The sequence below is a fragment of the Neolamprologus brichardi genome, chromosome 8, assembly GCF_056152115.1.
Source record: "Neolamprologus brichardi isolate AB-2024 chromosome 8, ASM5615211v1, whole genome shotgun sequence".
In the NCBI taxonomy this organism is placed as follows: domain Eukaryota; kingdom Metazoa; phylum Chordata; class Actinopteri; order Cichliformes; family Cichlidae; genus Neolamprologus; species Neolamprologus brichardi.
In genome coordinates, this window is record NC_142111.1 from 3,560,166 (window position 1) to 3,577,514 (window position 17,349).

At 38.8% G+C, this 17,349-nt stretch overlaps 1 protein-coding gene and 1 long non-coding RNA gene across 2 annotated transcripts; both read right to left on the reverse strand.

Annotated features, from left to right (window-relative positions):
• Window positions 1-3,221: 3,221 nt before the first annotated feature.
• LOC118454651 (uncharacterized) lies at window positions 3,222-6,071 on the reverse strand. Its single transcript, XR_004843840.2, has 4 exons — window positions 5,950-6,071; window positions 4,603-4,695; window positions 4,205-4,501; window positions 3,222-3,631 (listed from the first exon to the last, which is right to left on the reverse strand). It is a non-coding gene; the product is annotated as an uncharacterized LOC118454651 (long non-coding RNA).
• A 6,076-nt stretch (window positions 6,072-12,147) lies between these two features.
• On the reverse strand, window positions 12,148-15,503 carry LOC118454653 (uncharacterized). Its single transcript, XM_087845289.1, has one exon. It carries the CDS (start codon window positions 15,325-15,327, stop codon window positions 12,421-12,423), a length of 2,907 nt encoding a protein of 968 aa, XP_087701415.1. The 5' UTR covers window positions 15,328-15,503; the 3' UTR covers window positions 12,148-12,420.
• Window positions 15,504-17,349: the final 1,846 nt, after the last annotated feature.

Consider the following 17,349-nt stretch of genomic DNA (forward strand, 5'->3'; position numbering starts at 1 on the left):
GGCCAAGGGTTTGCAGCGCCGTCAACAAAGCAAAGGGTTGGCTGCTTTCAAGAATCTAAAATATAAGGTATATTCAGAGTTATTTATCAGTATTTTTGCTTTGCTGCATAATTCCATATATCCTGCTCTCTATATTTAATGTCTTCAGTATGTATCTACAATGTAGAAAGTAGTACAAATAAAGAAGAACCATTAAATGAGAAAGTTTGACTGGTAGTGTATTCATTTTTGACCGTTTATCCTCTCAATAAAGCGTGAAGCTGACATAGAGTTAAAGACAACCATACACCCCCACAAACATGCCCATAACCAGTTTAGAATCACAAGTTAAACTGCCAAACATGCCTTTGGAGGATACCAGAGTGCTGGGGGGAAATGCCACACAGGCACAGGGAGAACAAAGAACCGTAACAAACAACAGCTCTGACCTGTTCACAAACTCTGGAGAAAAAGTGCCAGCACTAAACAATGCACCACCATTCACTGCATGTGTAAACAGAAACCACTTTGAACAGATTATACAAAACTCAAATGTATCCTTTTATTATTCACAAAGGTTTTTATTTAACATTACCATTTTCTTGCAGGATGACTCATGTGCACAACCCTACATGATAGATCTACATGACTGATGTAAAAAACAAAACAAAACAAAAACCAGCAGCTGAAGCTAATGTGTGCGGAACCTCACAACTGTTAGTTTTCTGGGTAAAGGTGATAAAAAACTCCAGGAAGTCATCAAGCCTTGTTGCCGGCTTGTCATTTAAATCCTCACAGAGCTCCCTGCAGCAGGTTTTACATTCCTCTTCTTTTTAAGAGTGAACTAGGTGCCAAGAGTTTGGCAGGTGTTGCATAAGAAATCTCACAGAGAGAACAGAAACGTTTACTCATGACTGCAGCGCTGATGCTGAGCCAAACTATTTCGATTCAGTTCACTTTTACTGACAGAGTGCCAATCACATCAACAATCTAATGTGTGATCTAAATCTGTGCTGAACACCCTCTGAAGGAACTTAATCTTATTCGTTTGCCAGTTTAATGACAGGAAGTCGTCCACAAAATCACAAACAAGTAAATATCAGCAGCACTAATGTTGTTGAGTTGTAGTGGAAGCCAGATGCTAAAAACACCTTTTTGTACCAGGTAACTACTTATTTTGATTCTGCATTTGAGCAAGCTCATGCTAACCAAGACGCAAACTCAAGAAATGAAAGGGGAAACTGCATTTCCTCGGGGTACTTGCGAATGTTAGCTCGTGACATACATTCTAGCCTCGCCTCTAAATATTTATGCGGGCCATGGAGGTAGCACTGAAGCTAAAAACCCAAAACAAATGGGCGACATAATGGCAGCTACATCAACTTCAGCATCATCAGAGTGTCTACACTGAAATGAGACAGCTCTTGCTTCAGAGAGGTTCAGACTTTTTAGAGCTTCACATGACAAATATATGACAGCAGGGGAGATTCTAAGTTGAAACCTTTATGCATGCAGTGCCTTGTAATTTATATTAATGAAATATGCTGTTTGCAAATGTAATCCGCCTCATCATCAAACCTCAACTCAACTGAATAAACATTATATCTTGAAAAGCAACCTAATCAGTTGGATGACCTATTGTAGTGTCTAAGAATAATTCAGAGTGAATAATCAGACATTTCAATCTCATCCACCCTTTTCAGGGTGGAGCCTTTAGTTACCATACCCAAGGCAAGGGCTCAAGGTAAAGAACTATTTGTGGCAAAGCAGATCAGATGAGTTCAGTCTCATATTTACACAGAATCACATACAAATCATTGAGCACTTAAAGTAGCATTAATCAGTACAGACACTAGAAGCTCAGGCTGCCATTCAGTATACCTGTACACGAAGTAAACTGGTAATAGAGTTGGTTTATATTAAAGTTTCTGAATTCATACTGTACAAACTCTTGTTTTATTAAACAATGTTTTTTTTCACATCACTTGTTCTTTCTGTTCTTCCACAACCTCTTGTCCTCTCTCTTTCCATCCTCGTCAGTTAACTAGAAACTAGAAACTGGTCTCCACACACCTTGTGTGAATCGCACACCTGTTCCTGATGACTTGGCTGCTTTATAAGGAAGGGTTATTCTTTACTGTAGCAGTGAAGCCTGGTATGAACTTTTGTGGCGTTTTGTTTCTTATTGTGAGGAGTCGGTAATGGCCAAACGAAGCTTTCTGCAGCACCGGCTCATGTATTGAAAAAGGGTTCACTACTGAAGCTTTTCAACACATGCTTCTTTGGTGACATTTGGTGGCCACAAATATGAACAGCAGCTTTAATCCACAAATGAAAAGGAACTGCTGTATTATGATTGCTCACTCGAGAGATGCTGATTTGCCAGCCTATATTTAATATCATGTGACATTCTGTGACATCAGCCTGACTTTGCTTGTGACTTCCTGACGTTTGTAAACACAATAGATAAAAATGACATCATATATAACGACATATCACAGTCTTATAACAGGTTGGACTATGCTTCTGCTGGTAGGTAACTGCCTCAACGTGATTATGTAATTCATTTGTGGACTTGTGCATTTATATATATTATATTCTAACTCTTATGTATAGTGTATTTGTATGTATGTTTTGGACTCAGGGGTACACTTGCTTATTAACTAGTAAAATAAAAACATAAAATAAGGTTTGTTTGTTTTTTCCTCGCTGACTCTGTCTCTTAATATGTCTTGATTTTCTTTTGACACATGTGCCGTCAGCTCAGCTTCAAACGGAGTTGTGTTTTTGACCAGTTCCTCAAATCCAGACAACTTCCCCCCTTGGCTGAATGGAAGAATTGTTGTCGTACACTGGGCCAGAATCAAATATGTGGTTGTCCAAGCAGACTGAAAATTGACTATTTATCTGACATCTCATAATTTCCTCTTGCTTAAGGAGTGGCTATGATCTTTGTAAAACAGCCAGCAAGATCGCAGCACAGGTTTTCCAGACACAGCTTAAATGACCCTAGTGACATCATCAGGGTCTGTTTCCAGCTGGCCACATTACAGTAACACAATTAGATTTCTTTGTACACTAGTCAAGGTGCAGTTTGTAGATAGTAGATTGTAATGTGGTGGTGGGACATAGCAGAGAGATTTTCAGGTTTTATTCCACAAGTAATCAAATATAAAATACCCTCCAAAAACAAACAAACAAACAAACAGATTATACAATATTTAGAATTTATTGTGGTCACACTATCCCACCATGAACTGGAGACATTGTAGGCTTGTGTACATTTTGACAGTATAAATGCTGTACAGAGGCAGTGTTCACACATCACTGAATGAAAGTAAACAGTATTTCTGTAACAAAGCTCCTCTCAGGAGCACAGAAGACAATATTCAGCTGCAGCTGTGCTCGTTGTTGTTGTTTGTATAAACCTATCGAGTAATGTTTTTGGGAAGCAGGTGGATCCACATTCATAAACAACAAATACATGCCACATAACACCACAATCAGTCTTTAATTCCCAGTGCAGAATCTGTGTCACTTACATTTCTGTGTGTCTGTGACTTCTATAGAGAGAAAATGGACACGGCTGTGGGAAAAACACAGAGTACGACGGCCATCACATGTGACCTCTCCTGCATTCCTTGTCCATTTCCTAGTAAAGTACATTTATTAAAGTACAGTTAACATGAGCATGAAATACAAAATATTAATTCACAGACGTATTTCTTGTAAATGTACTGTGCAAAAGTTTTAGGTAGGTGTTAAAAAAAAGGTTGTAAACAAAGAATGATTTCAGAAATATAAATCATTGTTTATTGGCCCCAAATGTATTGTGCAGCAGGACAACGACCCCAAACGATGGTATGGCCCCCACAGAGCTCTGATTTTAACATCATTGTGTGTGTCTGGATGGATGTGAGGAAGCCTACGTCCACAGAAGAAGGTTAGTTTCCCACGTGTGGGACTAACAAAGGCTCCTCTTATCTTATCTTTTAGCTCTTAGGAAGAATTGATGACGTTTTGAAGGCAAAGGGTGGTCACACCAAATATTGATTTGACTGAGATTTCTCTTTTGTTCATTGACTGCATTTTGTTGATTGACAAAAATCAATTATTAACTTTTCCATTTTTGAAAGCATTCTCTGTTTACAACCTTTTTTCTCACCTGCCTAAAGCTTTTGCACAGTACTGTATATTTCTGATGATGTTACTGAAACTTACTAACCTGCAGTAGGGAATAGTTGTACAGGATGGGATTCAGCCATACCACAGCCTGAATTGATTTCAACTGTAACGTTCACCTCTTTCGTGACACTTGGGACGGTCACTGACACATACTTCAGACGATCCCCTTTACAGATGTGTTTTGTCAAACTGCTGTTACATTGTATGCGCTCACTTTTGTTCTCCATGGTATATATATCCAAAACTCTACAGTTTGAGCCATCTTTCCAATTTATGGTACAATTTAGAGTCACACTTTGTCCAACTTCTGCAGTCTTGCTGCAATTCACTGACACAGCTGAAAGCAAAAAAGCACCAAATGATATTATTATATTTCTTCTTTCTAATGCATTTACATGAATAGCAATGCTATTTTTGATACACACATTGTATAATTACCTTGATCTGATGATACGGTGCTTTGTAGAGCAAAGAACAGACTCAAGCATATCCACAGGTAGAACATCCTGGAAGCCTCAATGTCGTTAAAAACTGGAAGGAAGCAGAAAAGTTTTGCTGTTTTAGAAACAGGGTTGTTGTAGTCTTAATTTATTTTTTATTGTGTAATTTAAGATCATCATAAAATCTGAGAAAACAACCATAGCAGTCATTTATGCAAACAATGAGTGAAAGCAAAATTTAAAAATGCTCTAACAAAAGCTGAATTAACATTGTGACTATTAAGGAGCACATACAACTTCCTTCAATGGATGTTTTTAAGCTTCAGTGTTTGTCAGGTTAGTTTGTTTAAAGCTGTGCAATCAATGAGCATCTCAAAAGGAACTTGCACACACAATACACTTCACTTTTACTAAGCATGATCGTTTTATGTGGAATTACAAAAAAAACCTGCAACAAGTTTCGACAGCTTCCTTAAAGAATGGTAAGAATGCTGATAGCCTGCAAAAAAAAACAGAAAGTGGAAAAACTGATCCATGGAAGACACCTGAAACCAGATTAGGTATGAAGATACTCCTTGATAGATACTCCATTCTGTAATATTTGATGCCTGATCTTTTGTTGTGATATACTTTGGCTGTACATTACTAACAACATTGTGTGTCACGGTACATTGATCAGGATTCTGCTGATCAACAATACTCCGCAGCACACAGTAATCCTTAATAATTTTTTCTCTTTAATTTCCCAATAAAGTAGACTTTTGTTCCCATTTTAGGGAATAATATTGTCCTTTAAACCTCTGCATTCATCGGACAGCTGCAGCTCCTCAACTAACAATTATTCTGTCCACATTAAGATGGTTGGAATATGATAAGTTTCTGTCATCATGGTAAACAGCCAGCTTCCTGCACATGCATCCACATCATTTACAATTTAAAGGCATCATCTATTAAAAGTAATAAAAGCAAATAATAGCAAAACAAATAGTAAACAAACAATAAATAATAAAATGTAATCGATGTGACTTATACAGATCAAAGCAATGCATATTTGACTAAATTAATAAAAAAATTAAATTAGACAGGTAAGAGTGGTACTTTTTTACTTTTGATATGCAACATTTTGTTTCCACAAACTCACCTAAAGGCACTTTTCTTAAATATAAAATATTTCTCCCAATATTAGTTTAAAATGATCAAAGCAAATCTGTTTGCATCAGCAGCTCTCTGTCACCCAAATAAAACCAAGGATATCATTCATTACGTATTCTAGGGAAAAGAAGCAATTTATACCATCTCTTCCAGACAATTTTGGTAAACTAGGTCACTGAAAAGTAATACTTACTTAGCAGGGAACTTAACTCCTTGCAGGGTATCTGAGAATGACTCAAAAACCAGGAGAGACAGCATTAATCCAGTTCACAGCTGCCACAGGACACCAGTGGGAGTTACCTGAAGAAGAGAAAGTAAGAAGCAGACAGGTTGCTCAACATGAACTCTACCAATGGGGCACTTCAGGTAAGAATAAACCACCAGCTACCAGTTTTGAGATCATTAATAAAGAAAAGTAAGAGAACAGAAAAACAATAGAAAAATAGTTATCCACAGTTTATTTTTTAATTTAGATATTGGCTACTAATCACTTATTTTGATCCCAGGCCTTGTAACTGACCATTTTCAAGGGAATGTTTGTTAAACTACGTTTTGTTTGTCAAAGGTCAGCTCATGCCTTAAGTGTGGGCCTATTGTGGGTATACTGCAGGGCTCCACTGGGGGTCCCTCTCTACTTAGTGTAGGTAGCCCAATCGATAGGTTGTCACATTTGGACTGAGATGTGCTCTGTTGTTCTCTCTCCATGTTAACATCCTGTTGTTGCCCATTCTGGGCACGTGGGTCTGTTTGCTGGGTTGGTGATTATTAGGAATTCCTTTGGCTAATTGCAAAAACATCTGGGTTTAAATCCGCCATCTGCCTGGAGCCTTTTTGTCTGCCATTTGATGTTGTCTCCATGTTTAGGTTCTCTCCAAGTACTCCAAAAACATGCAATTAATGAGGTTAGGTTAACTAGGGATTTTCATATTGCCCATAGGTGTGAATGTGAGTTTGAATGGTTGTCTGTCTCTCTATTGATTAACTCAGCATCATTTTTTTTCTTTGTTAATCTCTGGATCGTCATGTCCCCTTGGGCTCAACACAAGAGCCACAGGCAAATACAGACAAGCTCCCCCAGGTGGTTAAAAGTAAGAATAACCTATTGAGATTTCACTATTCCATGGTTCGTCTTTCCCTGGGCCAGAATTAAATACACCTGATGGCTCAAGAAAATTTGGTAAGTGGTTGGTGATCGGTCCTCCTCTCACAGCCAACTGCCTTTGGTCTCTGGCTCTTCTCCTTTATACGCCACACCTGCATTTATGAAGGGAGACACCTGATAATTGCTGTCTTTGTTGCTTTCATAGTGACTTTCTGTTTGGGGCTACATCCAGATGACCTCTGGTCTATCTGGAGCCTGTCCTACTTCATGGTCAACACCATACTTAACAGACGATTTAATTGGATTAATAGACAAAAAAAAAAAAAAAAAAAAGACACAAAAAATCAAAAGCAAATGGCAGTGATCACACTGAATGGCAGCAACTTGAATAACCCTGCTGCGATTGTAAGACAACATCCAGGTTCAATGCAATTCAGTTCATCGGTCTCACTCTAAAGGACACGTCAGGCTTCACAGGAATAACAAAAATATTACAAAACCAGGGGTGGATTTTGGGCAGAAGGTCATTTATATATTAAAATGGACATTTAAAGAAATAAGCAGGTGTTTTCATCTCTTAACCCTTACATTATTAAAACATTCTTACATGGCACTGTGATTTTGTTGGCTCCGATACAGTCACACACTGTAAAAAAAAAAATAAAATTGTTGCGAAAACTTAAAAACTCAAGGCAACCCACTGCATTTACACTTTTAGGTTCTGATGGATAACTTATAATTTCAAGTTTAGGAGAAAAGTTGCTTCAACTAATGTTTTTGTGTTTACAAGATTAATAACTGTGCTTTTTCTTAACTCATATTTTATTGTTTTAGCAATGTATTTCCTAAAGTTTACACAACATTTTTTTTTTTTTTGTTTTGCCAATCAATTTCCTAAAGTCTAGAAAAAGTATCCTTTATAGTTTTCATGAGGTGCTCCCTGTTGTATTAATGAATGTTTACACAATGTTGATTTTCAAATAACTTTGTGTTCAAACACAACTGCACCACTGACAATGTTTTGAGATGAGCCATTTTTAACATACTGACAACATTCAGCGACAAATAAAGTCCTTTTCCAAAAACAAAAAAAGGTCAAATTTTTGTAATAAATGTTACTCATCCAATTTTAAAGGTGTGGTATTGTCAGTCAGAATATCAAACCTATCTTGATTGATAGTAGTGATGGGATTTCCGCCTCTTCTTAGAGAACCGGCTCTTTCTAGTGATGGGATTTCTGGCTCTTCAGGTTGTTTTGTTGGTTTAATTAATTTATTATTAACAATAATATAAAATTATGCACAAAAGTAATTACTAATGTAAAAAAAAAAGTGGTTTTATTTATATATGTTTATATACAAATATATGCGGTGGCCCATAGAGACAAAACACGTACAAACTCCAAAACACATTTCTAGCATGAAAGCATATGTGTATTGTTTGTGTATTTATACACAAGCATTCATATATAGTCAAATAATAATAAAAAAAACATGTTCATTTACCTGTTATTACCACACACCAAATCCGGCTCGTTGGTACTTGCTGGCTTGTGTAGCCACTAGGTAACAAAAGTGTGTTTTGTACGTGTTTTGGAGTTTGTACGTGTTTCGGAATTTGTACGTGTTTTGGAGTTTGTACGTGTTTTTACGTGTTTTGGAGTTTTTACGTGTTTTGGAGTTTGTATGTGTTTTTACGTGTTTTGGAGTTTTTACGTGTTTTGGAGTTTGTACGTGCTTCAGGGTTTGTACGTGTTTTGGAGTTTGTACGTACTTTGTCTCTAGGGGCCACCGTAAATATACTTTTATTTATTCACTCCACATAAAATGTAATAAATAAATCATATAATACAAAAATCAACTAGTCACAGTTCAACTTTTAACTATTTAAATTTTCAGCTTTTTCCTTTTAAACAAATTTAAAATGAAACAACACAAAACACTACAAACCACAACACAATTAAATATAAATTAAAATATGAAAACAAAAAGAAGATGCACATTCTCTGTCATATGGACCTGCATGAATAAACTTTCTGAATCCTTTATCATCCGAAACTGAAAATAGTTGTGGATGATTACTATACCTTTCTAATGTGACGTTGTTGTCCCTGGCTCTCTCTCTCCCTCCTGCTCTGTTCCTGTGCTACTGCGACTACCACCGCTTTCACTGATTTTTTTATTGCACAGTACAGCATTGCATTCTGCAGCCTGATTGACAAATCTCCTTCGTGTCGTGTCTCCAGCGCTTGCCAAATTTATCATGTTTGGTTTTGATAACCATCACGTCCAATAGAAAAAACAACACAAAAACACCCATAACTATGACCTTCATTCGGAAATAGACACCTGCACCGCGAGGGAAAAAGGCGCACGAAAGTGGCAGGCAGATGAAGACAAAACGCGGCATAATAATACTCTTACGTTTTGCAATCTACAAAGGTTTGCACTTTGAGAATCAACTTGTGAGAACTGTGACTAATGTTCATGTGTGTGGAAAAAAGTGTATAAAGTACGTGGTGAGGGGCTAGTTATTCTGAACCCCTGCTGCAATAAAAGAGGGACCACTGTATATACTTTCTCTATGATTATTGTATTCAACCTGTTAACATTTAATATTGTCTTGATAGAACCAACTGATTCTGCAGCAGAGCATCCCCTGTTGCTTCTCCTTGCTCCCCAGTCCCTGAGCTCCTGCTGCTGCACCCACAGGTATGTAATTGTAGCATCAGATGTACAGCAAGCACTGATAGCTTTTTACTCGGTAGGATTGCCTTGTGATCACCTTTACTAAATATCTACAACCAATCTGATTAGATCCTGTTTTTTTTTTTTCCTCAATGTTGAAAATTAGTAGCAGCCTTCTCATTTCTTTGTGTTTTGTGCTGTTTTACAGGCCCACAGAGGAGGACAGCTCTGAGGCGGATGAGGGACAGGTCCCAGGACGGTCCATCGGCGGTGGAGCTGGAGCATTTCCTCCTCAGCCTTGTTCCTGCTCTGCAGAGCAGCTGGGTCCTTTTTATTCCTGTCTCTCTGTAAATACTTATATTTTATATATTTATGTTTAATGTTTTTCTGTTTGAGAATTTTAATATTATTTCAAATAAATTTTTATAATGACTAATGTCTCAGTTCTACTACACAGCAAATGTTGGCACACGACTTGACATGTAGAATTTATTTCATATTATACTAATAAAAAAATATACTAATACAGTGGAAAGATACCGTCTGGCACAACTTCCTTCCACATTTCCGGTTCACGCGCGTCAAAATTGCATATTTTCAGGCGCCATTTATTTGTGTTGGACACGAATGTGTATGTGTCAAATTAGGGGCGTCTGGGGCGTTTTTGCTCACGTCTATCGCGTTCGGTGTGAACACACCGTTACACTGTTTAATCCACACCAATGCCTCATATTCTGTAAAATTCTTATATATGCTGTCCTGTGAGTAGAGATGGGTATCGAAAACCGATTCTTGTTGAGAACACCTTGGAATTGTTTGCCATTTTTGCAAACGATTCCCTTATCGATTCCAGTCGCCCCAAATGACGTCACCACGTTGCGGAGCGTCATTTACCTGGCAGGAAACATGGCGGCTCAAACGCTCAAAACTTTGGTCATACTTTACGAGAACGGATGACAACAGGGCAACTTGCAATACTTGCAAAGTAGATATTTCATTTAAGGGAGGAAACACTACGAATATGCAAAAGCATTTGCTCACAAAACACGCGATGACCTTAAATGAATGTCGTGTTTTTAATGCCGCTCTGGACTCGTGAATCTCAACCCAGCAGCAGCGGTAACGTTTGCACGTCCTCTCCCGTTAATGCGGCAGGTAAATAATCAACTAACAGTGCATATTATGTTAGCGCGATCTGCCTTATTACAAAACCTGCTGTTACTGTGCATTTAGGTGACCATGACGAGAGAGACAGACAGAGGCTGGCTCAGATGCTGGCAGTTCTCGCTTCAGTCTGCCGGTAGCGTCTCCTGTCAGGCCAGGATAGACGAATGTCACCGAGCAGTGACTAAGTTTGTGGCAAAAGGCTTGCACCCATTTGCCACAGCAGATGCCCCCGATTTTCGGAATGTGTTTAACTGTAGGCAGGGACATTACTGGATATTATTGTGTAATTGCTACAGAATAATTTATGTTATACTTTGTTATTGCTACAGAAGAATGTTTATTTTATTATTTTACATTTACAATTTATTTTCCTGGGGACCCTGTGACACCCCATTGAAGAGCCATAGGCTGGATCTCTTAAGATCTCACTGTTGGGTTTGTAATTCAATTCAATTCAATTTTATTTATATAGCGCCAAATCACAACAAATGTCGCCTCAAGGCGCTTCATAGATACAGAGAAAAGGCCACGTTACTCCTAAATTTCTATCTTGTTCAAAGAGAAGATATAAAACACAGGTCTAAGCTAATCAACCTTAGTGTTCTCCTTTTTTAAAAAGAATCGATAAAGAATCGATAAAGAATCGAATCGTTAAACAGAATCGAAAATGGAATCGGAATCGTGAAAATCTTATCAATACCCATCCCTACCTGTGAGGACATCTGATCTCTGAAAAAACAACTGTTAATGAAGCTGGAAAAACAAACCCACATCTTAATCCTTAAAAAAGCATATTAATATATATCTTAATAAGAAAAACAATCACAGCTGAAGTAAAAGGCTTCAGCCTACTAATATTAGTCAATAAAATACATTCTCTGCGTCAAAAGTGATGAGTTAAGGTGCCCATGGAGGCAAAGGTGCCACCAGGCATTTGGCCCCCGGGTAGACCCAAGTCAGGCTGGAGAGATTATATCTCTTGGCTGGTCTGGAAACGCCTTGGTGTTCATATTCATATTAATATTCTTATTCTTCTATGACAAAAAGTACAAGTGTTCATTTAAAGAAATAAACAGAGCAGTAAGAGATGTTTTAAAAAAAATTGCTTTCTTTATTTTGATTTGCCGCCAATTAATAATAATAATAATAATAATAATAATAATAATAATAATGATGGATTGGATTTATATAGCGCTTTTCAAGGCACCCAAAGCGCTTTACAATTACATGTTTTTATTTGTAATTTTTGTAGTGCTCCCTACTATGTGAACCCCTCACCTGAAGTTTTATGTTTATTGGTTTAAGCCAATTAAATTCTAAACTATCACAGGGCTCGCAAAATCACTAGCCCGACGTCCCGGGGCTAGCAATATCTCCGGTTGGGCGACCAAAATCACCCAACTGGAGATATTGCTAGCCCTGGGACGTTGGGCTAGTGATTTTGCGAGCCCTGTATCAACCCAACAATCAAATGATCCCCTTTAATAGCAAGCACTGGGCAACGGTGGAAAGGAAAAACTCCCTTATAAAAAGGGAGAAACCTTTGACAGAACCAGGCTAAGAAAGGGGCAGCCATTTGTCATGACTGGTTGGTGGGTGAGAGGCAGAGGAAAAGAAAAAAGAGAGCACACGTTAGCTATATGTTGTTCACATTACCTAAAATGAACAACGTATGGTTTTCTGGACTGTGAATGTCTCAAGTCAGTTTTCAGTGACGTGACCGAAGACTTTCCTGGATGGCCGTGCGAATGCTTGTCAGAAACAGTTCATTTCCTTTCTTGGAGAAATGAACTCCGTCGGGTAAAAAATTTGAGCTGCTGAAAAACCTGAAGCACGGATGCTCAATAATCACTCCATCAAAGAGGTCGACAGCCTTTCTAATGCTGGCATTCACACTCATCCTGTCCTTATTGATTTCGACTGGATTTCCATATCTCCACACTTGACGCCCATTGATGGATGAATATGCAATTGTCATTGAGGGGAACTCTGTGTGCAGTTGCATCAATTCCTTCTCAATGACAGAAGAAAGTTTATAAGCAGAAAAGAGTCCCAAATCATTACCCCCAGCATGGATTACTAGTATGTCAGGTGGGCTCTGTGTCGATAGCTCCTCATAAAAACGAGGAAGGACTCCCCCCCAGCGCATTCCTTCTTTGCCAAACCACTGGACTTTGGCATTAAGTCCGAAATTGTCTCCGAAAATCTCTTTTGCTTCACCCCCGGCTCGTCTGATGTAGCTGGACCCAATGATCCACACGTTTGTTTCTCTCTGGTCTTCTGGACTCTTGTTGTCTTTCGGTGTGTTTTCAGAGGTTTTGGTATCACCCAAGGCCGAATTGTTTGTTTCCTGACCTGGGAGTCGGATAGTCCTGGACCAGGAACGTTTTCGGATTCTCTGTGTCACTGCTGTTTCTTCTGGCCTCTTGTTGTCTTTTAGTGTGTTTTCAGAGGTTTTGGTATCACCCAAGGCCGAATTGTTTGTTTTCTGACCTGGGAGTCGGATAGTCCTGGACCAGGGACTTTGTGGGATGCTCTGTGTCACTGTTCTTTCTTCTGGCCTCTTGTCATCTTTTGGTGTGTTTTCAGAGGTTTTGGTATCACTCAAGGTCGTATCATTTGTTTCCTGAACTTGGGGTTGGACCATGCTGGACAAAGAACTTTGTGGGATGCTCTGTGTCACTGTTCTTTCTTCTGGCCTCTTGTCATCTTTTGGTGTGTTTTCAGAGGTTTTGGTATCACTCAAGGTCGTATCATTTGTTTCCTGAACTTGGGGTTGGACCATGCTGGACGAAGAACTTTGTGGGATGCTCTGTGTCACTGTTCTTTCTTCTGGCCTCTTGTCATCTTTTGGTGTGTTTTCAGAGGTTTTGGTATCACTCAAGGTCGTATCATTTGTTTCCTGAACTTGGGGTTGGACCATGCTGGACGAAGAACTTTCTTGGATGCTCGGACTCACTGCTGTTTCTTTTTTCTCAGTGTCTATTCTCATCCTCTTTCTCTCTGGAGAGTACCTCTCAGAGTTGTTTTTGCTGCTTTTTGAAATCTGACTGTATTGTCTTTTCAACACATTTTTTCCTTCACAGTTAAGTCTTTCTTTCCTTGGTTGAGAGCAGCTGTCAGCACTTGTCCTGCAATTCTGTGCAGCATAATCCGGGCCTTGTATTCTCTTGAGTGGAAGCTGGACAAGTGCGTTTGTTTCCTGAACTTGGGGTTGGACCATGCTGGACGAAGAACTTTCTTGGATGCTCGGACTCACTGCTGTTTCTTTCTTCTCTATCTCTATTCTCATCCTCTTTCTCTCTGGAGAGTAGCTCTCAGAGTTGTTTTTGCTGCTTTTTGAAATCTGACTGTATCGTCTTTTCAACACATTTTTTCCTTCACAGGTAAGTCTTTCTTTCCTTGGTTGAGAGCAGCTGTCAGCACTTGTCCTGCAATTTTGTGCAGCATAATCCGGGCCTTGCATTCTCTTGAGTGGAAGCTGGACAAGTGCATTTGTTTCCTGAACTTGGGGTTGGACAATGCTGGACGAAGAACTTTCTTGGATGCTCGGACTCACTGCTGTTTCTTTTTTCTCAGTGTCTATTCTCATCCTCTTTCCCTCTGGAGAGTACCTCTCAGAGTTGTTTTTGCTGCTTTTTGAAATCTGACTGTATTGTCTTTTCAACACATTTTTTCCTTCACAGTTAAGTCTTTCTTTCCTTGGTTGAGAGCAGCTGTCAGCACTTGTCCTGCAATTCTGTGCAGCATAATCCGGGCCTTGTATTCTCTTGAGTGGAAGCTGGACAAGTGCGTTTGTTTCCTGAACTTGGGGTTGGACCATGCTGGACGAAGAACTTTCTTGGATGCTCGGACTCACTGCTGTTTCTTTTTTCTCAGTGTCTATTCTCATCCTCTTTCTCTCTGGAGAGTAGCTCTCAGAGTTGTTTTTGCTGCTTTTTGAAATCTGACTGTATCGTCTTTTCAACACATTTTTTCCTTCACAGGTAAGTCTTTCTTTCCTTGGTTGAGAGCAGCTGTCAGCACTTGTCCTGCAATTTTGTGCAGCATAATCCGGGCCTTGCATTCTCTTGAGTGGAAGCTGGACAAGTGCATTTGTTTCCTGAACTTGGGGTTGGACAATGCTGGACGAAGAACTTTCTTGGATGCTCGGACTCACTGCTGTTTCTTTTTTCTCAGTGTCTATTCTCATCCTCTTTCTCTCTGGAGAGTACCTCTCAGAGTTGTTTTTGCTGCTTTTTGAAATCTGACTGTATTGTCTTTTCAACACATTTTTTCCTTCACAGTTAAGTCTTTCTTTCCTTGGTTGAGAGCAGCTGTCAGCACTTGTCCTGCAATTCTGTGCAGCATAATCCGGGCCTTGTATTCTCTTGAGTGGAAGCTGGACAAGTGCGTTTGTTTCCTGAACTTGGGGTTGGACCATGCTGGACGAAGAACTTTCTTGGATGCTCGGACTCACTGCTGTTTCTTTCTTCTCTATCTCTATTCTCATCCTCTTTCTCTCTGGAGAGTACCTCTCAGAGTTGTTTTTGCTGCTTTTTGAAATCTGACTGTATCGTCTTTTCAACACCTTTTTTTGTTGTTGTTGATCTTTGCCGTGATTATTCTGAGACATGTTGGAGTGTTAATGAAGCGACTGTGTTAAAGATTCAACTGTTACAAAATGTTTCTCAGGCGTACCTTTGAATGCTGCAATCTTGAGTGTTGCAAATAAACTGACTAAATGTTTGGGATCCCTACCTATATTTAAGGATTCACATATGATGTCATGTGGCATATGAAGCCTTTGATCTTCATGATGATGTCATATGGCATATAGAATGCCTTTGATCATCATGATGATGTCATATGGCATATAGAATGCCTTTGTTCATTATGATGATGTCATAACATAATGTAACAGTAACATTCTTTTTTTTAAATTTTTTTTTAATTTTGTGCTATTGTATATACTGATGTTGCAGAAGACAGAAACATGCTGTTGTTTGCATACATTTAATAATCACCTCTGCACAGGAGCTGAAGCATTGTCCTGCCTGTTGCTTGCAATAAAAATACAGTAACGGTAATTGGTGACTGAGCAGCCCAGTGCTTTTCTCTTGATTTCTTTAGTCAGGGTAAATTCATTCACCTGCACGGCTTAGCTAAACGAACTGTACAAAACAAGTATCCCCGACAGCCGAGTGCTCATCTTAGCTAGCTGCGTCTCAGGACGTAGCTAGGGACAGTAGTTATGGATTAGCTTACAGATACATTTAACTTACCGAAAAAGTGCGGCGGGGCCTGGGGTCCGTCTGTCGGTTTACTGAAAAACACCTCAGGATGTCAGTTTAAAACAGTCGGTCGTGGTTTTGTAACGTAAACGCTGGACCTCCTCTCAGCGTCCCTGCTCCATCTGCCATTCCCCAACAGAGATACACAAGTTTCTCTGTGACTGCAGCTGCCAGTCAAAGCCGTTATGATGATGTCACACCCCAATTTAACAGCATTGTCATAGTTATTAGAAAAACGTATCAGAAAGGAGACCCATTGACAGTAAATCAGCGAACTACTGATAATAACAGAAAGCATCTTTGGAAAAAAGATTATCTGAGGAGAATTTTGTTTTTATTTTTTATTTTTTTTATACAGCATTGTTTGACAGAAATGAAGGAGAAAATGTTTTGTTAATTTGTTTGTTTTCACATGAGCTTTGTGTGATTTGATAAGTATCTGAGCCTGAGACCACGGGACTGTAAAACATGTTGGGCTTCATTTCCTTGCTGAACAGTCACTTTAAGATTAGTTAGTAAATAAAAATTAGCGAATGTTTATGAGACTAAAGTCATGGTAAAAGGCCTGTATTTGTATAGCGCTTTACACCACATTCAGTGATCCACCCACTCACACACACATTCACACACTGGTGATGGCAAGCTACATTGTAATGTAAATATAGTATGGCCAATATTAAAGTTAGTATCATATTAATCATGATTAATTATTACATCAGTAAACTTGAACTCTGACAAATACTGAGCTTCAGTAAAGATTCAAGTTGCAGTTCTTTATATTTCCTATCACTTTATATCTTCACTCAAAGGCAAGTATCTTTGGCAGTGTACAAATAGATATATTTAAGAGACAAATATTGTTCTTTTAATATGTTGACATTACTAAAATTTTGCTCAGTGCTTGTGTAAAAACAAAATGTACGAGCTGTGATAACTGTTTCTGATAGAATGAAGAGTAGACCGATATATTAAATATTCCTTTATTGGGTGAGAAAATCAGACCATGTCATAACTGCTTTAAGTCATACAGACTAGATATCAGAGCCTTAAACAGGCTGACTTCTGCTAAATGGGTCAAACTGGGCAGAAAGTACACAAACACATAACATCCTTATAGAATATGATGTAACCAGTGTTGTGAAGGTTACTTTTAAAATGTATTCCATTACAGAATACAGAATACATGCCCCAAAATGTATTCTGTAACGTATTCCGTTACGTTACTCAATGAGAGTAACGTATTCTGAATACTTTGGATTACTTAATATATTATCATGCTGTTTACAACTATATGAATGTACTATTGCTGTGATTTATTACTGTTACTGAAGGTCCGCGGCTCCGAACCGTAGTAAAGGGACCTC